This window comes from Rhipicephalus microplus, chromosome 6 (assembly GCF_043290135.1).
Source record: "Rhipicephalus microplus isolate Deutch F79 chromosome 6, USDA_Rmic, whole genome shotgun sequence".
Lineage (NCBI taxonomy): Eukaryota > Metazoa > Arthropoda > Arachnida > Ixodida > Ixodidae > Rhipicephalus > Rhipicephalus microplus.
Genome location: NC_134705.1, coordinates 100,520,912 through 100,542,010, shown reverse-complemented (window position 1 = coordinate 100,542,010; position 21,099 = coordinate 100,520,912). Strand labels below are relative to the sequence as shown.

General features: G+C 44.0%; 2 protein-coding genes across 2 annotated transcripts; both read right to left on the bottom strand.

Moving 5' to 3' along the window:
• Positions 1 to 1,518: 1,518 nt before the first annotated feature.
• LOC119167437 (uncharacterized) lies at positions 1,519 to 8,912 on the bottom strand. The gene is made up of 3 exons (XM_037418907.2): positions 8,711 to 8,912; positions 7,248 to 7,334; positions 1,519 to 2,138 (listed from the first exon to the last, which is right to left on the bottom strand). The coding sequence occupies exons 2-3, from the start codon at positions 7,318 to 7,320 to the stop codon at positions 1,576 to 1,578; spliced, it is 636 nt and encodes a 211-aa protein (XP_037274804.2). The 5' UTR covers positions 7,321 to 7,334; positions 8,711 to 8,912; the 3' UTR covers positions 1,519 to 1,575.
• A 6,811-nt stretch (positions 8,913 to 15,723) lies between these two features.
• LOC119168058 (uncharacterized) lies at positions 15,724 to 19,939 on the bottom strand. Its single transcript, XM_037419494.2, has 3 exons — positions 19,834 to 19,939; positions 18,395 to 18,480; positions 15,724 to 16,382 (listed from the first exon to the last, which is right to left on the bottom strand). The coding sequence occupies exons 2-3, from the start codon at positions 18,408 to 18,410 to the stop codon at positions 15,835 to 15,837; spliced, it is 564 nt and encodes a 187-aa protein (XP_037275391.2). The 5' UTR covers positions 18,411 to 18,480; positions 19,834 to 19,939; the 3' UTR covers positions 15,724 to 15,834.
• Between the last annotated feature and the right edge of the window lie 1,160 nt (positions 19,940 to 21,099).

The window sequence follows — 21,099 nt, the reverse complement described above, 5'->3', positions numbered from 1 at the left end:
CTTTCATCGTTATGCCTATTTTATTGGATGGTACAACATTTTATTATAAAGAGATCAGCAACGCCATATTAGTACAAATCTGTGTGTATTTTGTGCCTTAGGATTGCAACGAGCGTTTTTGCTTTCGCCAGCGCTTCGCTTCTAATCGGCTGCGTCAGCCTTGACTCGGCGTAGCATTTACTCAAGCATAACGCACTCAATTTGATTGGCCACAATCACCCACGTGCAATATCTACAACTCTGTCGAGATTATAGGTTACCTCTTGTACAGCTGGCTCCGAAATCAAGAAATTACCGGACTTTGCACCGTGTCTTTTGATGATAATCGATTACATATTTTTTATTGTCAGCTTCTCCGTATTTGCGACCTCGCTGATATTGAGTTAAACCGGGACAAGAAGTGAGACTACCAGCTTGACTGCTCAAATTGCTAATATTTTTTTTGCGTATGATGTAACGACCATACTTATCGTCGCCCTTTTTTGAAGGCATTATTTCTCAAAGTCACCCCAGTTGCACGGGCAATGTCATCACATACTCAAGCGATGCGGTTTTTTTTTTGCCTCCCCTGGATGGCACGTCAATTCGCAAACCTCCGAAGATGTGTCAGTTGGCCTGTGCTGATTTATGAGTGGAGTAGAACAACGCATCAAAATACTTGTTCAATGTATTCTAATCAAAAGTTCGTGTTCCTCGTGCATTACAAAAAGAAAAAAAACACGCCAGACCAGGACGGAACGTGCAGCACTGTCACCGCGAAAGCTCGAAAGAGCGGCTTTTCAGAGCCTCTTCATGACACTCTTCGAGTAACTCCTACAAGCTCACTTGCAGAGTATACTCACTAAGCCATAAAAAATCCTAGTTTGTGTGTAGTAGGCTGGCTTTCACTATACTTTTCTTCATAATTCTTCGAAGAAGCTTGGTATCTGCTACACACTTGCTAGGAATATTGTACAATATCTTAATGTAGTGAGTGACGAGGATAAAAAATTAAGCCTGAAGCTGGTATGCACCAAAGTTATTAGGTGAACAAGGACCAGCTTATGTACAGAGTTCAATTATTGGATGACCCACTCTTTACGAAATCTTAATTGTGGGACAACTGGTCGTTCCTCTGACGTTCTAAAACGTTTTATTACTAATATTAGCGCGAATCCTTTCCCTACATCAAGCCTGCCTCAGGCCTGTTTTGGATAAGTGTCAAGCACTGGTGTGGCTGAGTGGTGGAATACTAGGCTGGCATGGAGCGGACTCAGGTAAAAATCCCATTGTGTCCTTAGTTTTCCTTATTAGTAACCAGTATCTCGTGATACTGCATGATTATGGACATCGGTGCCGGTAGCGGCGCCCGCAACGGCGGACAACTGCGGTGCCGCTCGTGACCTGTGTCCCGGTCTCATAACAGCTTTTGCCCTAAAAACACTTGTGCTCATAAAAACATAGCAATGTTGTTCACAGATAATGCACCTTTCTTTGTTTTCTTGCAAAAAAGAAAGAGAGTGAAGAATACAACAGAAATGAGTTTTTATCATAAAGTATTTATGGCTGATCTTGCTGTTGGTTGTCTGAACTTTTCTACATAAATGCGTTTTCCTCGTTCATAGAGTGGAAACCTTCGTGAAGATTCTGGAAAAATTGCCCCATCCAAAGTTCTTCAACGAAGCTTGGCAGGAGCATGCTCAAGACTTCAAACACTCCGCGCACAACACGTCCGGCTCCTTCAACTTCAAGGCGAACACCCTGCACAGTAACAGGGAGGGCGCGATGAAATTCTAGCTTGACTCCCAAGGCAGATGAATCGACCACGCGAAATTGGAGGGTGAAACGAGTGAATCTTGCACGAACAACCACGCGGCCCTCGTCACCAGAGCAGGTCTTCCATGGCGACCAGAAGTGCGTGTCGTCATCGCTGAAGAAGTCGGCTTGCACCATGCGGGTTCCGTTGGCACAGTAGGGAATCGTGGGTCCGAACTTCTGCAGCTTGCTCAAACCGTGAAAGGTTTGCCTGCCTACTTCGAATCCAGGGAACAGCATGTATAAACCCTCAGGGCCCGACTCTAAACCCTCGGGAAGCCTGGTGATCAGCCGTGACAGTACCTCATCATCAATGGAGACGCCCGTGAAATCACAAGGGGTATCTGCAAAAAATAACAAAAAATGGGCTGCAGTGAGTACTCAGCTGATATAAATACACACATGTTTATGGGAAGGCAAATCTTCTAAGTGATATTTCATCTTACAACACGAATATATCTGAGCGTCATTGAGGAAGTGGTCACCAAGGTTTTGGTAAATGTACTTTCATCCCTCAGGAATCGCCTAAAACATCACGGTACCTATGTATGTATGTATGTATGTATGTATGTATGTATGTATGTATGTATGTATGTATGTATGTATGTATGTATGTATGTATGTATGTAGGTAGGTATGTATGTATGTATGTATGTATGTAGGAATGTATGTAAAACGAACTCTCAACAAACTTCCCTTGCTTCTATAACGCATTTAGTTCTGAGCAGGGTTTGAGTAGCACGTGTTCGCAAATATAGAAGTATCCTGCCAATAGTTTACAGCTTGAAATCCGGCAAAAGAAAACCATGGTAGCACGTGACTGTTTGTAATTCGTCTTGTAAAAATACTTCGTCACATCCCGCTGCACATATTGTCACACAGACACAGGGACGCAGAAACAAAATGGTGTTTGCTCTCGGGACAAATGGCCAATAAAAACACAAGAGCACGCGCACACCAAACACCTTCATTGTCCTCCTTCGAGAGGCTGGCCACTATGATTGCCACCCTACCTTGTGTGAATTGCTGAAAGCTGGCGCTATATTGAATGCAAGCTGATTTCCATTTTGTGCCACAATTAATTTCTTGTTGGGCTCCTTCAATGAAACCTTATCTCATGGCTGCGCCAAGGCTCAACCAACAGAACTATGCTTGTCAATAGAGATTTCTTTTTTGTATTTTATGGCTTAATTTATTTTACCTCAGCTCGTTTGCAGTAGAGAACATACCCAGCTGGACTACTTCATTATTCTCTGAGACATTATGTTCTTCTTGATCTATCTATCTATCTATCTATCTATCTATCTATCTATCAGTCTGTCGTTATCTATCTATCTATCTATCTTTCTATCTATTTATCTATCTATCTATCTATCTATCTATTGACAATGTCAAGTAAGAAACAGCCGTTGCGGAATTATTGTCGTATGGTAGGCTGGTATGAAGGTGCAAAGGCATGACATTACCCTGTGCGAACCAGTACACTTTGGAGACCAACCTGATTTATGCTGCATGTCGTGTGCATCACTCTTCCCTCTCCACACATACAGAGCGGGAAGAATAGCACTTTCGTTTCTTTTTTATACTTATATTTGTATGCTTCAGCACTTTGATCTCTAAGTGCAGTGACAGCAAACGTGAAACAATTGAGACATCTCCCAATAAAGAGACACATCTGTGAATGCAAACAAGCGGGCTCTAACGTTTACACTGGCGGCGGCGTTGACAGCTGTGCTTATTGCGGCGTTGCACAGGAGAGAAAGATGGGGAGGCGCAAAGCAATAGAACAAGCCAATTACTGCTAATGGGCAATGAAAGACCGAGAATTCTTTTTTAACACAGAGAACCGCAGTCAGTTTTTAGTTACCTCGCATGCTGCGAATTTTCTTTGTTGAACAATGCACAGGTGAAATCTCCCACAGGTGCTACCTTGGACACTACAATTCAGTACCTGCATATGCGGGGTGTCCAGTAAACAGTTGTGAATGAAGTGCAAGACGGTTTTTAAGGGCAAACCTCTTTAAGCCGTTGGTCGGGCATCCGCAATGTATGTAGTATTATAGTAGTCGTCATAGTAGTAGGTAGACACCTCTCATTCAGTCCTGGAAATGTTCGCTAAATGGCGGTAGTTATGTATGATGAATACATAAAGAAAAAATGCGAGATCGCTGTACTTGATGTGTTCACTAGGTGGACAAACGGACGGACAGATGGACTGTAGCAAGAACGAACGGAATGAATGAAACGCGGACGGACTAACAGACGCTTCGTCCCACTCATCATTATTCACTCCGTGGATATGCTGTGATTTTTTAATCAAGAAACTCCCAGCAGACGCTGCTTGCGTCGGTTTTGCAAGGCGAGAGGTGGGAGCGTAGGAAGCAGAGAAAGAGTGGGAGGGAACACGCATGTGCAAGAGGAGTATAAACACTCTGGAGAGAGAGGACTACAGAAGAGGGAGGGGGAGCAAGCATGGGCTTGCAGGCGCTGCCAACGTCGCCGTTGCGTAGTCAGAGAGGCCATACATTTAAACATATATCTATATACATCTATTTATACATATACGATCCTGAGAAAGGCCATTCCTGACCAAGGCTAGAGTCTGGCCTTTGTCAGGAATGTGTAAGTGAAACTCACCTGAAAAGTGTAAGTGAAATTTCTGACTAAGGCCGAAGTTGACTATTCGCAGCACTAAACCCGGCACTTTCCCCCATGCATATATATATATATATATATATATATGTGTGTGTGTGTGTGTGTGTGTGTGTGTGTGTGTGTGTGTGTGTGTGTGTGTGTGTGTGTGTGTGTGTGTGTGTGTGTGTGTGTGTGTGTGTGTGTGTGTGTGTGTGTGTGTGTGTGTGTGTGTGTGTGTGTGTGTGTGTGTGTGTGTGTGTGTGTGTGTGTGTGTGTGTGACATAGGAGAGTAGCGAAGGTTGGTAGAAGCAGAGAAGAAAAAAGGGGAATAGAATAATCATAGTGGACGACCCAGGCCGCGTCTCCCAGTCACCATAGCGTCACACAAGTCTACAAAATCAAGACTTGGCAGCCACTTTATCAACCGGCCATCATCATCAAACACCTCAGCAAGACGCAGTCAACAGAAGCTCAACCCCACTCTACATCATGACCAGCATCATGACAGCGTCATCGACTGACCTTCCCATGCCCAAGTAACACGGAAGCAGCGGACGGTGGACCCGTACAAGACTGGTTCGACCTATTCGAGTTCCATGCTACCGCTGCATCGTAGTCAGAACGAGAGAGAGTCAACAAGTTTGCCGACTACATCTCCGGGCAAGCATTTGGGTTTATCTCACACACATATTTGAAAACGACAAATAGTAGTAAAAAATCAGAGAAGAAATGATCACTCGTTTTAAAGAATACGATGAAGGCTTCGGCGTAAGCTATCAGTTGGAGTCCTTTCATCTCGTTCAACACAGTGACGAAAAGTCTTCACACAGCAAGCACAGTTACCAAACGAGACATCATCGTAAAAAGTCATTGATAGAATAATCATGCGAATTGTTCAATTATAACGCTCGTGTTCGAACACTGAATACGAGTGTACAGCTCCAAACAACCAACGTAGAGCCTCTGCGGTCTTGAAAGCATCTAGCTCGTTTCCCTAAAAGACCCTAAGGACGAAGTTTCCCTTATGCAGAGAACATGTTAAACCTGTTCCCGGTATTAGAAGACTCCAGGCTTTACAGACCACCTGCTTTTTCAACACACTGCTCTTCAAGCACTTCGCTCACCTTTTGCCTCTTAAGAACGTCATGTTCACGATGGACGTCTGGTGCACACACACTAAACAGTCAAAGCAAAGGAGAGGGCTCAGACACATCGAACGTCACACGGTGCCCGCCACGAGAACGCCTCGTAGTGAACAGTGTAGAAGAAGCCTCTGAAGAGCTTCATGTCAACTCTGGACCATTATCTTCGCGGCCCAAACTGCATCACAACAGCCCACAGACTACCTGCTGCCGACTTGACACAACATCAAGTTGTCAAAAAAAAACGGCGTGATGTTCAAGAAGGGCTCCCACCTCAGCACGTACCGCAGCAACAGCAGCAACGCCAGCAAAGACGAGTACAAGAGTTCCAGACACTCCATTAGATACACCATCGAGGATGACGACACAAAGCCAGCCTCTTATAGCAAACTCAACACGTGAGGCATATTAACACAGTAGATGAGCGCCAGAAATGCATTTCGTCCAAGAGATCAATACTGCGCCTACAATTACAACTCCGAAACCACTAAAACGGGCTCTCGCTGATCCAGCCCCGAAACGCATCGTATGGGCTCCTGGCCATCAGGGCCTACGAGGTAATGAGGCCGCTGACGCGGCCGCCCGAGCGCTTACCCGCCGGGCTCCTCACCTTGGCTCTTATGACTCGGAGGCCAATACACCGCTGCTGCGGTTCAAAGAAATTCTCACGTATTATCGTGACACTCACCGCCTTTACCCGGCTCCTGCAAAGGGGCTGAGTAAGGCGGAAGAGCGAACTCTAAGGCGCCTGCAGACATGTACTCTACTCTGTCCTGCAATCCTAAAGCATTTCGATGCGAACACAGATGGGCGGTGCCCACACTGTGGGGAGACGTGTGATATCTTCCACATGGTATGGGCATGTCCGAAAAATCCTGACCTACCCCCTTCCCCTACCCCTTCCCGAGAGGCATGGGAGACTGCCCTACTCAACTACTCATCACTAGAGTCTCAACGGGCTCTGGTGAGACGGGCGCGAGTAGGGGCCTCGTCATGCGTTGTCCCGGACTAAGGACGCCGACCATGTAGCAGGGTCATGCTTTGGCCCCGTACCTCTCTCTTTTATAATAAATGTTTTTCATCATCATCATCAGCCACGACCATCGCACACGCAAGCTGGAAACACACCATCTGTTTCCACCACGACCCACTGTTCAGCCCCTTCAACATACGAACTGCAAATGCTACATGGACTCCCAACCTTGTTCGTTTCTCACAAGACCTCAACCCGTGTCATCATCAGTGCAGATCTCTGTGGCTTGGTTATTCCATCCAGGACGCAACAGCCAGCCTCGTCCACCAGAGTTGCCCTTGTATCACTGGACTACTTCCCTCTGTTGTGAATATTTGTGCGAGTTAAGAGACTCTATTCTGAAATGGAACTACTACGCATTTTTCCATTTTCGCCTGAACACGCAGCTTTTTGCCGTTTTGTTGATTGTAACTCTCGCACTCTTTTCGGGGCAGAAAAATTATATGCTACTGTTAATTAGGCTCATTAGTCACTGCTCACAAATTCGCACCCTTTGCTGTACTTTTTTGTAATTATCCCATTCATGTCGCCATTAAGGTCCCCCTGTCAGTTTCTCTGAAACTTTGGGACCTCTTCCTCTACTATTCCAACCTTGTAACGGCATGTGAAATCTGTAATAAAGTTATTTGAATAGCCCAACTCACCAGTCCTGTAGTACAGTGCGTCGCAAAAAGACGCCAGAAAAGCGACCACGGAAAGCACTTTCAGGAACTCCATCTTTGTTGGTAAACCTGAAAATATATGCGAAAGTCATAAAAAACTTTTTTTAAATATACTTTCTGTTAGTCTCGCATGACGCATATTGTAAACGTTCCATGGTAGTTCATTCTCTGCTGCTGCCCATCAAAAATAATGAAAGCCGTTGAAAAAGTGTAAGTGAAACCATTCATGGTGCGCTTCAATGTCTCGATCTTCTATAACTGCTGATGATAATTTGTTCTGCATAAGCGGTAAGCTTTATAACGCACGTACCCGAATGAGGAGTGTACAGGTGGTGAGATCTTGGTCAAGGATCCGGATGTCAGCAATAGTGTAAAATAGTTTTAATATAACTAAAGCATTTTTTTGAACATCAGACACTTTGAGCGTTTGCACTAACGTATCTGTCTCTCTATGCATAAAGCCGCCTACGTCTGAATGCTTCCGTGATCTCATCCTTGACTTTGCGTACTCCAAAATTAGCATGGGAGCCTATGAGGATTGGATGAATCAATCAAGCTCGTCTTGACAGAAATAACTTTAAAATCCCGTAGCATATACCATCAAACCCTTGCCTCCTGATTGGTTTTACACACGCGCATCCAACGAGCAACGGTATTGACAAATGCGCCACAGGTGAATAAAACTTTTTCTCTGCACAGAAATGGCGAGAAAAGATGTTGGTAATTTAAATACCAGAAAGTTATGAAAAACCCAAAATTGACAGCATTGACTCGATGAATACAAATGAGAGTCATACCAAGAATGTAACCCGAGCATTTTGAGAGGCAATCAAATATTCAGTAACAGCGCCACGCTTGTCTTGAAAAACCTCTTCGAAAAAGACTACATGCATGCGTATAATGGCGAAACGGCAATTATATTTCAGTGCTGGCTATCTAGTTTTATGAGTGTTACGTATGTGCTTCTGCGATACAGGCGTCATGTCGTGTAAAGGCGATGTTATACTTAAGCGTCATCCACTGATGTTGGTCAATGCATTACTAGCCAGAGCTGCCACGCTCACAAGTACAAGTGCTACATACTTACTTACCTCTTCTGGTGTTTATAGTACTAACGCTTATGTTGACACCGTTGCGGTTGAGTAAATAACTTGTTACCTAAAAATCTGTGCGTAGAAATTGGGTAGAATATTTAAGCTCATTTCGTAAACTTTTGCTCAACAAAATATTACCCCACAGTCACCTTTCCTTCGCAGGCGTTGCCAAAAATCGATTGCCATAGTACACGGGATCAGTCGATATTTCTTTCATTTTTTCTCTATAACGACTTCAAGTTTACTCATCACATTCGATGAAGTACTACTACTGTGTAAGCAAGCAGTGGAGCAAAAATTCATGGCACAGTATGTTTGACACAAGTCTGCAAGGAGCATTCGAAAACTTACTCCTTGAATGCAGCCTTCTTGCTCGTCGGGTGCTGTTTCGACTTTGATAACTAGATCTGTGCCTCCCCTGATGCGAAGCCTACTACCAGACCACTGCTCACTCCAGGAGACCGACTGAACCTTGCTTGTGTTGAACCGCTTTATAAAGCAAAACACCGTGACGTCTGTGCAATTCCGATAACATTATGTCGCATAGTACTTGCAACAGCTGCAACATTCGGCGTCAGCCCATTTGCAATCTCAACGGCGAGTATCACGATGCCCGCTTCTTCCGTTGCTCCTTTATTGGCTCCAACAAGGGTTCATTGACGGCGTCACCAGCGACGTGCGCACTGAAATGGCCCCCTCGAAATAACAACCATTGGTGCACACTAAAGCGTCCCACCCTTATCAGCGAAAAACCAGGGACTTTCTTTGGCAACATTCGCGAAGCGATATCATGGGAACCTAATTGGAGAGATCCGGTGCTCGACATTCACGTTGCCTACCCTTGATGCTGGCTGTGCACACAGTTTCTTGCTGTAGGTTAGGCTGGTTGTGAAGAGAGTCCAAACTCTTGCATAAGTGTTTGTTTATTAAACCCAGCACTTTGCTTTGCATGACTTCAAAGTCGCTGACGTACATTTCGCATATGGTAGCTATGATATGTCTCTATGAAAAGATGATATACAATAATATGAAGTGTCTTTCTTTGTACAACATGTACAAAAGACCGCTCACAACATAAAAGAACTAAAGCCAACGAGTGCATAAATTGCTATAACCTGCTTTGAATTTGCTTTTCCTGATCAATAGACAAGAAGAGAAAGATTATCTAACCAAGTGAGCCACTAATTATCTTCTTGTTTATTTTTCAGGTCACCTTTTATAGAAATAAAATATAAATAAATCAAATATAAATGATAAATTCAATATGTTGCAATCTGGTGCATTAATGTGCTTACTTCAAGCAACTCGCCACTTGATCAATTCCACTTCTTCGACATCAGCCACAATGGTCCCTCGGAAGACAATACAGCGACGGAAGCCGCAAATGATATGTGTCTGGCAGAGTTTAAATTAATCAAGAAGTGGCTGAAGCAAAGACACATGAAGGCATGCATCAACCTGTCAATTTTAGTTGTATTAGCGAGGAACTCAAGTCTAATGTCAAAGTATAAATTTGCAGAAAATAACACAATCGAACTGTGACAGCACCGAGGTTGACGATTAATTTTTTTTGCTGTATTTGTTAGAAAAACTTCAGCAAATGTGATTTTTAAAGACATAATTAAAGCAATGTATTTGTTGAATTTCTCTCTAAGTGATGTTGAATGAACAACTGATCAAATCATCCTTCTCACATCTTTTGTATATTATAAAAGATAACATATGTTTACGTAGTAGAACAGCCATCTTCAAACGAAGAAAATTTTTATTATCGGGGTCATTGTTTTTACTACGGTTAAAGTTTACAATTTTCGTTGCTGACAACGAAAGGATGAAACTGTCTTCGAAAACGGCATGAAAACAGTTCACCAGATTCTTACAATATGAACATATTTCTCAAGCATCATAGAAAAACACTTCTGATCAAAACCCCGTGGAATGTTGCTGGAAGATAAGGCTCCTTTATTTGCTTATCGTAAAAGAAAGAAATTACAGAAAATGTGTCAGAAATTAGTTTTCCTGTGCTATTTAGGTTTGGTCATGTTGGTGGGACTCCAACGTCTCGGTCAGTGAGTTTCACTTCTTGATCAAGTGGAAACTATTCAGAATATTCCGGAGGAATTGCTTCTTCCAATTTTTCCAAATGAATTTGAAAAATCACGCTCAAGTCATTGAACTTGCAGACAGCCGTAAGCTGGAGCACTGCATGGGCCAATTTCTCGGGCCCCAGCCCTAATCCACCTAATATTATCATGCTCCTGTCCATCTGAGCACAGCCCGATGTTTTTAGTTATGGCCCGTACACGGCCAGGGACCGAAAAGCTTGGGCCTGACCCGATGCGGCTCGTTTCAGCCAGTTATGCCTCGAACATAAGCGAGGCACTGTGTACACTTCGGTTATTGTGAAGATACCTTCCCCACACAGCATATATTCCGCTGAATGTTTTGGAAATTCTTGCAGTGTCATGACTTTTCACTAATATACTCTGTGTACTATGTTTAGTTACGCACGGAACACCTCTGCGAAATAATTGCAGAGTAATATAAAACATAATTGTAGCCGTAGCTGGCTATCTGATGTACGCAATGCTAACCACACAATCCTTTTTATGTATTTCAAAAAAAAAAGACTGAAATTTTAAACCCCCATTAAGGAAAACAAATTGCAGACATTTACAGTAAGAGTTTACAATAATTGCATGCGAGCCAGGGCTGTTAAGTAAAATAAAACCTCTCCTGCAAATGCCGATTGTTACGCCCTTCAGTAAAAAAAAAATTATGGCATATTCACGGGGTGAATGATGATGAACGGGCGAAGCTCCGGAGGGATTCATCGGTAAACTGTGAATCTTCCGTGTAATTCGCCCAGTTGATCATCATGTAAAGACGTGAGAAACGCTGTGTGTGTATACACAAATCAACTTTTATTTGTTCGTAGACGATGGATGGCTTGCGATGTCCCTTGCCTCGCGCGCTCGCACATCGGGATTCTGTCTGCGAGCGCGCGCTGCTGCCGCCTTGCGCTCTCTCCGCTGTGCAGCCTTATCCATCCGGCGACTCCGAGCGCGCGCCAACAGCGAACAGATTTTATTACAACGCTCCCCCTAGCGTACGTCGCCGCACTAAATCGAACGATTGCCTTCAACCAATGACACACGCCATATGTGACATCATTCCTATTTTATAAGATCTCGCGTCTTTCATCAACTACAAGTACCGCTTTCTAGTTTATAACATCTTGCATCTTTTCATCATCAGCTACAAGTACCACCATCTAGTAAACACTACAAGAACTAAACGAGAGGTGGCTACATACAGGAGACGGTACCTCCATCTAGTGAACACTGCAAGAACTAAACTAGAGGTGGCTACATACAGGGAACGGTACCGCCATCTAGTGAACACTGCAAGAACTAAACTAGAGGTGGCTACATACAGGCTACAGGGGACGCACAGCCCACGCCCTAAGGAGCTTCGCCCCTAAAAAAACACGCTCTACCTACCAATGGGAGGCTGGGCACCATTACATAAATTAAAGCTATCGTGTCAACACCTCGGCTGTCTTCAACCTACACTGTTTTCGAGCTGAAAACAAGAAGGCTATTTGCCACCCCCCCTCCCCCTCCTTGTTTCTTCCCTTAGTCGCCATCGCCACAATTCTGTAACCTGTCAAAGCAAGCCACACCTATTAGCAAGCAAGCCACAGTCCTTGTTGTGGTCTTAAGATGCCCATTTTGTCATCTTGTGACGGTCTTCGATCTCTGGAAGTGTTCTGTCTATGTGAAAATATCTCTCCGGAGCCTTTATTGGCGCTAGGCGCAGTGCTGTCTACAACATGCCATACGTTCGAACAGTCCACGAACAAATGATTCTCTGCCCTAATACATTTCTTGGTCTCTTCAGTCCATATCGCACGCAATTTTCTACATGCTCCACCCCAACAATTTCTCTATCTTTTCCATGATATTCTCCGCAGGCAGCTTTTTACAAAAGTGTGTACCATCCTTCCGCAAATCTTCGTCAAACCAACAACCTTCAACTATAATTTTCACCTTTTTGCACGAGTGTAGTAGTAGTAGTAGTAGTAGTAGTAGTAGTAGTAGTAGTAGTATAGTAGTACAAAACTTTATTAAATACATAAACCAGACAAGCTGAAACTCCAGTGCTCTGCATAAAATATACATGGTGAAGAGGGTAGTCGATCCGGCAGGCTTGAGCAGTCCTGAAATAATGTCTCAAAAACCTCGACTTCAGTGCATGACCATCTGTCTTGAGCGTTACTTCTTTATCGGAGTATATATCTATGCGTGATAAGAGGACGTAAAGCCTTCAGAGATGCGTTAGAATGAATGTTGCTTCAAATATGTGCATTGCTCTAACTGGCACACGTCTAATGACGTCAGTACACGCTTTCTGACCATCTCCCCACACAGCTTTCTACACTGTTTACCTTAACCAGATTCGATCAGGCAGACTGTTTTTGTAAAAGGTGTTGTAGCTGTTAAGGCAGTACTAAGTCTAAATCACAGCATGCCTCACAATTACAGCGCACTGGTTAACACGTAGGTATCGTCTTAATGACCAGAACCGTTCACACCGCTCCACGCAAAGTGCCATGAAGGCCATGATGACGACGGCGTCAATGCGTGCCAGTTGAATTGAGGTGTGCATATTGCTGATATTGCTTCAGTCATTCAGGCAAGTTGCCATCTTCTGGAGTTGGCGCGCTGTAGAGAGCAGCCGCCAAGAGTGTGTGTATCCGAACTCCCTCTTTAAGTTACACCTTATTCTCCACTCGAAGACGCGTTATACAACTCCGCTTCTTGCCTTACCTGTTTCGTGAGTTACTTCTGACTAGCAGGCCGTACTTTTCATGCCAGTTCTCGCCAGTGACAACATCAGACACCTTACCGGCAAACCATGTCTTTACAGCTAGAGGCACTGGTGCCAAACGAAGTAAAGGAAGTCAGAGTGAATGGCCGCAGGAAAATTCTAGTGATTGATGTCAATCATGCGACTACGCTAGACACAATGCACGAAGTTACAGAGTCCACTCTCCTATACCGTTGGGAAGGAAGTGAGCACTGGCGTAATTTATAATTTTGACGAAGCTATTACCAACATGGACCTACCATTTGAAGAAGCCGGCTTCAGATAATACCATTATACAAGTATATGTCGTATCGGAACATAATTATGGGTAGGTATTATATTTTGGGGTATAACTCCCATCACACCTCAAAGTGGGCCACTTCCTACACGCAGTTTGCCCTGTTGTACCGAAACTGCGTCAGTGCTGGAAGAGCATAAGTTGGCTCACGTAGTGGTGTTTGCACGAACATTACCGTCTGTTCCCAATGCATTCGGCACCACAAGACAGACACGTGCCAGGCCACGATACTGAAGTGCTGAAACTGCAATGGGCCACAATATGCCTCTTCGAAGGATCGTCCTGTTATTTGAAGGAAGCTAACAATGTTCAACAAAAGCGCTTAAGATGACATCTCACACCGAGAAGCAGCTGCATCCATTACGCGACGATGGTACCGTGAACGGCGCAGAACCAAAGCCTTTAGAACCTCGTTGCCTTGCGAAGCACCTCCTAAGCTACCTCCATCTTTGCTACTCGGGCCAAGCCCTGTCGGTTCTAGGAACAAAGCCGTTAATGCTGGCAGTTAAGCTGATGCTTCGTTCCTGCTACCGAGTCTGAACTCAGCCGTCTCCAAGGACAGTGCAAGCTCTACCAGCAATGCAGTTCACGTTTGGCCCGAACTTCCAAAGATACATGCGCCTGATGAGCCACATCAGGTTTTGACAGTGAGGAACACTTCATCGGTACCTCATAACCTGACGGATGAAGACGGACGAGCTTTACAGACCCCGACAGCTCGAAGCGTGTTGCAACCAGTTCAATTCTCGCAAGCTTTTAGAAGTGTGCTACTTGAGAATGCAAGCGGCACCACCATGGCTTCACCGTGGATAAGAATCTGTGTGCATGAGACCACGCATGCAAGTTGCGTAATGCAACGAATGCGCTAAATGAATCAAAGTACATGTGTGGTACACTGTCTGTGATGCTAAGCATACAACTGTCGTTACGTCAATGGCAACAGTGACTTTTCTCTCCTTCTCTCTTTCTAACTCTTATTCCCCTTGCCCACTTTCCCAGTGCAAGGTATTCTACCCGGCTCAACCATGCTTAACCTATACCTGCATATTATCCCCATCCTGTCTCGCTCTCTCCAAAAAAAAAAAACAGTGGCACATACCCGCGGGCGGGTATGTGCCTCAGGTGATTGATATTTACTATGGACCCTGGAACTGTGAGAACACACATGGGTAATTTTAACGCCTGACCGTTAATAAAAAGCTGACATCAGCAGCATTCACCAGGCGAATGCAAGGAATAATTGTCAAAGTTCCAGCAGGAGTGGAACCCAAGCATTCTGCGTGGTAATACAGTCACATACCACAGAGCCACGCCAGGTCTCGGTACTTCTTTTTTTAAAAAAACCCTACTATTCATTATACCTCCATTGGGGTTACAGCGCTGGCTATCCAATTTTGTTAACATTACATATGTACTCCTTTGATGTAGCCGTCTCGTCGGGTTCAGATCTATTGTAGCTAGATGCCACCCACTGAAGTTGATTTATGTAGGAGCGTCCACACATGCCATCTTCGGGAGCGTCAGCGCTTCATATCATCTTATCGCTTCCGGCGTTGCTAATACTCATGTGCCTGTTGGCATGTTTGCGTAATTGCAAACAACTGGTTATATGAACGTTTGCCACTGTTTAGGATATGTCAGTGCGTGCAATGATTGTACATATAATTAGCATCACTTCATACTGTGTCAGTGCATAAAATAAATACAACGCTGTCACCTTGTTAATAGAGTTGCGCGAAAAAAATTCGAAATACAAAAGGAAGGCTTTGAAACACAGCGTACGCTGGTTTGCATAACGTCACACGCTTCGCATAACGTCGATTTCCAAGGTGCCTGGCATCTGCCAATTTTTTTTTTTTTTGAAGTTATTGATACCTAAAGAGAGGTTGGCGCCAAGGCGTACGTACTATTCTCTACTTGCTCGTTTTCTTTTTTTGGGGGGAAGGGATTTTTTGCACTGAAGAACCTATACAGTAGCTGAATAATTGTAAACATGCGTTTTTCCACAGCAGGCCATGTAGAAGAGAAGAGAGCACAAACTCCTGTGCCCACCTGTCACTTTAAAAGGATAATAATAAAGATTTGTACTCTTCTATACCATATCCTAAAATCCAGTTTATTGTGAGTCTTACACTGACATAATACCAATACAACGGACAAATAGTAACACACATCAATGTTTCTACTGATTGAAAATCATTTTCTTCAATTTGTTGTGACAATGAAAAGAAAGTTACTTTGTGTTCGTTAGGCACTTCATTGATATCTTCATGTTCCGACATTGATACCTTAAAGTGGGCATATTTCATTCTCTGATCATATAGAAGGCCTTGTTGACGGTGCGAAAGAATTGCTGGCCCCACACTTCTTCTGCAAAGCTCGGTAGCAGATACCTTAATATTTCTAGCGGACCGCGTACAGCCCGTCCAGCCCCTTCGACATCAATGAAAACATCCTGCGTAGTAACGGGCAATAAGCGATGCAGTTCCAGCTCGACGCCTGCAGCAGTAGACTCGACCACACGAAACAGGAATGTGAACCGCCCGAACATGGAACGAATTATGATGCGTCCTTCATGGCCCGAGCATGCTTTCCATGGCGACCAGAAATGCACCTCGCCGTCGGTATACATGTCCACTTGCACCATGTGTGTTCCGTTGCTGCAGTAAGGAATTACGGGCCCGAACTGGTGCAGTTTCTTTAGACATTCAGCCGTCAGCCCGCCGACTTCTAAACCAAGGAGCACTGCGTGGTAACCTTGAGGACCAGACTCCATGCTCTCAGGAAGCCTAGCGATTAGCCTGGAAATTACTTCTTCGTTCACGTTGATGGACATGAAGTCACAGGTAGTACCTGTAAAAAAAGCGCAGATTAGCAAATTTTTAACTCACAAGAGTACAAGTAAAACTGTGCCTTACTAATAAACATTGGATGCTGATATCTCAGTATGTGTAAGGTATGCCTACGCGTTTGCACCATAAACTACCCCAGAAATGGTTCCAGCAACTCGCAGGGCCCTACAATATAAACTGATATGTATGTATGTATGTATGTATGTATGTATGTATGTATGTATGTATGTATGTATGTATGTATGTATGTATGTATGTATGTATGTATGTATGTATGTATGTATGTATGTATGTATGTATGTATGTATGTATGTATGTACGTATGTAAGTATGTATTCATGCATGCCTGGTGTCTTGTAATAAAGTTTTCACTGTTCTTTGTTGCTATACAATGCGCTTCAGTGTATCGTCAAAAGCCAGTAGACACGGACTATATTGAGCGGGTCTGTCACAAATGAAACTTATGTTTTCAAGGGCCGAACCACTGAAGTAGTTTGGTTTGAAGAGTGATCTGCAAAACTGTGAGGGCCACTGTAGTTGAAGTGCTCCAGATTCGTATCGACAGCCTGGAGTTTAACGTTCGCCTAACTCTAAGTGTGTGGATGGTTGAAATGCGGCTGTCGTGTCCGGCATTCAAGCCCGCATTCTCAAACTAGGCACTTCACATGCTAGGCTGTTGGGTGGGACATGCTTGGCTGGAATTTTAACCTTGTGGTGTTTTCGGCTTAAGTGGCTTGTCGTCACTTGGGCGAATGGTTTCCCTAGCCAAAGCACCATTTTTGAGATGCCATTGATTTGTCTGCTTTGCATTAGCGCCCCTACTGCTTGCGTCGGCCATGACATTTGTAAACAATAAAACTGCTGTCCCGGCACTTTAGGGTGTTCACCAAGCCAAATAAGCACTGCAACATCAGAAATTGTGGAGGAATGGCAAGTAACATAGCAGAAGGGTAAAATGCTTCGCTTGAAATTGATCCTTATTGAGCATATATAAAAACAGCACAAATAGCAGGATGATTTCTCGCCCTTGTGTCCGCAGTGTGTTTGCTGCGTTTTTTTAATGTTCAAGAACATTTGTTGCATCACTGTCAAACTGACGAGCCTCACGACAGCATCCTGTTTGAAAACATCAGCTTTTTGCTGCTTCACCCTGGTTTGAATGGCATGCTATTGAAATACACAAACACTGTACAAACTTCTTTGTGGAGACGGATTGTAACAAAGTTCAAAACGGGCCGCCTGATTACTTCTATAAGTGGCATTTTTTTAAAGCTTGTCAAGATACCTATACACCTGAGAGCTAGTCTCACTGAATCAGATTTAATGAACGAAAAAAAAGTTTCTTAGAGGGGCTCCTTCATATGTTGCATACAGCCAAGTCAAGAGCCTCATAGTCTGTTGGATGTGTTTGGTCTAATTATACCAGGTAACCTTATTTTTATGACGCTAAAGTGGTCGCACTCATGAAGCGAATTGTTTCAATGTAGTTGCGCCAAAGTTATGTACGATAAATTACCTGTACGGAGAAATTCGCTTTTTTTCATTCATAGTTGTTACCTATATTGTCTTACAACATTTATTCTGCCCTTTTCTATCTTCCTACTTAGCCAAGAAACAGACACACCACGTTGTCACCGCCTACGAACGGTGCAAGTATAAGCGGTACTTGACATGCTTATTCTCCGAGATGCGGACATTTGCAACGGGCGTCCACCAAGCAGAAATTCACGTAATGTTTTTCGTCTGTCGAAACATTTGAACTTGTACCTAAAGTGCAGGCCTTGAACACCCCAACTTTCTTAGAAGTAGAACTGTGCCAGATTCAAACTTCACATTGGTATTTTCAAGCAGGTATAAGATGTAAAAGGTAAAAAAAATTGTTACACGAGGCACCTAAAGTGGGAGAACTGCCTCAGAGTGATAGTACCACCAAATATTAGTAATCGCAATAGTTTTGGTCATAAGTACTTCGCCATTGATGTTTCGCAGAGAGACATATGAGGTTCCAGTCACCAGTTCTATAGGCCATTTGTCAGGACGCAGATGCCACAATAGCGACAACTGCCAGCAGGTTTGCCAACGTCATGTATGGAGCGAACCTGTAAATTAATTGTGAGATAAACAATAAAGCAAAGGTCATGTAATGTCATTGTTATCATCATCATCAGCCATACAGCATTCACAGAAGGTCAAAACACACTCCCTCGTTCCGCCAATCGGCCCGGTTCTGTGCTTGCCGCGGGCGCCATTTACCCGCAAACTTTCTAATCTCATCTACCCAACCAACTTTCCTTCCTCCACCTCACGTATTGGCCGTCTCTTGGAATTCAATCTGTCACTCTAGTGTTGCCTGTGGTTACCTTGCTTACATGCTACATGGCATACCCATGCCCATTTACTTGCTTCATTTTGAATAAGTTGTCCTTAACACCCAGTTGCTTTCCGGCCCAATCTATCTTCTTGCTCCGTAAGGTTACACCTAACATTCATTTTGACTGCTTGCTGCGTAGTCCTTAACTTAAGGTGCGCCCTGTTGGGACGTCTTCAGGTTTCAACCGCAGGAGGGTTCCGGAAATTTCAATCTTGCGTGGTTGAAATTCCCGGAGCCCTTCACTACGACGTCTGTCATAATTATAGCGTGTTTTAGGACGTTAAACACCCACAGTTATTTTTATTAAAAATAAACTTTTACAGAACTAAAATAGCGTTCGGCTATATGCGGCTTTGTCAAAGAGCAGGCGCACACTAAACATCGTTTAAGCTCAGACACTGTGTGGGCGCAGTCTAACCGGCGTTTGATGGCGAAGTTAACAACGTCAGAGCAAGCACTGATTTCCAGTCAGTGTTCCTCTTAGTTGCACCATTTTTTTTCACTAGTTCGCTTTTGTGCTGTTAGCGTCATTTACAATCGCAGCAAGTCCATACCCCGCTTCACTGTTCTATGGTCAATAATTTGTGTAATTGAAGCCATCACAACTCTGAATCACAAGTCTTGTGTTTCTTAATCACTGAACCCGAACTTTTCCTTACTCAAACAAAAATGGTAATAATTGCGTCCATTATATCAAATACCGTCGTTCTCTAATTTTTTTTTTTTCAACTTCTTATTTAAACATTATTATCTGCGGATTTAGGTCCCAAAAGCAGACTACGTCATTGGTGCCACCTTAGGAGAATGCTCCGCAAATTTAAAACGGCCGGTGTTCTTTCACGTGCCCTGATATAGCACAGTATACGAGCCTCTGGCATTCCTCCTCCACTGGCATGGGACCACCGCTGCTGGGATCAAACCCGTGACCTTCAATTCAGAAGTTCAGGACCGTAACCGTAGTACTGCCGCGGTAGACCTATTTCAATTAGGCACACCATTACAAATGAAGCCTTGAACAGCATAAGACTTTTATTATAATTACTCCTGAGTTACATAATAAGACTGGTTTTCGAAAACTTACTTTTCGAACGCACTGTCCTATCTCGAGGCTATTTTTTTCGCTGTAAGTATCGGAGAGATCTCCTGCTCGGATGTGAAGACTTGCTGAACGGAGGTGTACTGAACGCGGCTAGTGTCCAACAGCTATATAAAACTTCAGTTCTAGGTGGCTGCGCATTTATGACAAGTTCATGTAACGTCGCAAGTTGCAACAGTTATCGCTTTCGGGGTTACCTTGCGTGCAACCCTTATGCGGAGAGTCATGACGCCCAGTGCTTCCGTCACTCTCTTATTGCTTGAACAAGGCATGATTGAGCGCGGCCATAGCGACGCGAGAAGGTTGCAACCGAAAATACAATCGTGGACGCAGAGTCGGGCTTCTCATCACTGTGAACGAGGAGCTTGCGTGCTTTGTTGGCGCCCACCCGAGGCGATGTCTTTAGTGGCTAAATAGACAGATCCGGTGTCCTCAGCATTCGGCTCGTGTTTTATGGTTCACGTTTGTGCCGTGAGTCTTGTTTCACATGGTATGTGTCCAGCGAGAGAAATATTGGCGTCATCTATATTTGTTGTTCACAAGAGGAATGGCCAGTTCTGGCTACGCACGAGGGTAAAATAACAGCCTTCTGTTGTCTGGCAGCATTGCGCCTGTACCCGAAACACGTCCAAGATAACATTTCCTTACATATGTTGTCGGAGGCTTCGCCGAACGCTGCTGTTTTTTTTAGTTATTTTTAACTTTAGGAATAAGTCCAACAACGAAGCGCTTGATACGAACCCGTCACTTTGTGAGTCCCAGGGCTGCATGCAATCGCGGCATAATTTCGCCTCGTTGGTGAAAATGTACACATTCCCGAAAGAGTGCTTCGACGACTGACAGATCAGGCGTGAGTTCTTAATGATCGTGATAAGCTCTACCATCACACATCACTTCACGAGGACTTCTTTAGGCCACCCCCTGCCATCTTTCCGCGCCGCGATCATCCCTTTAAAATCGAACACTTTCATTGTCGCACTTTTCATTATGCTAGATCCTTCATACCGCACACAATAACCGAGTGGAATGACTTACCTTCAAACATTGCAACCGTCACCGATATCACTGAGTTTCAGAACCTACTAAACATGAGTGCAAGCGTATGAACCTTTTGCGGTATTCCCCCCTCTTTTTTCTTTTTTCTGCAAACCGTGTTTTTTGTAGAAACTGCGTATGTTCATGGTTCGTGTTATTTATTGCTGTGTTTGCCTAATTCAGTTATTCACACGTGTTTTTGGGGATGTTGCCATT

Excerpts from the sequence above, each read along its gene's own strand:
- LOC119167437 (XM_037418907.2), bottom strand. The coding sequence starts at position 7,320 with ATGGAGTTCCTGAAAGTGCTTTCCGTGGTCGCTTTTCTGGCGTCTTTT. Across the intron at positions 2,139-7,247 it reads CGCACTGTACTACAGGACTG|ATACCCCTTGTGATTTCACG; the intron begins GTGAGTTGGGCT and ends TATTTTTTGCAG.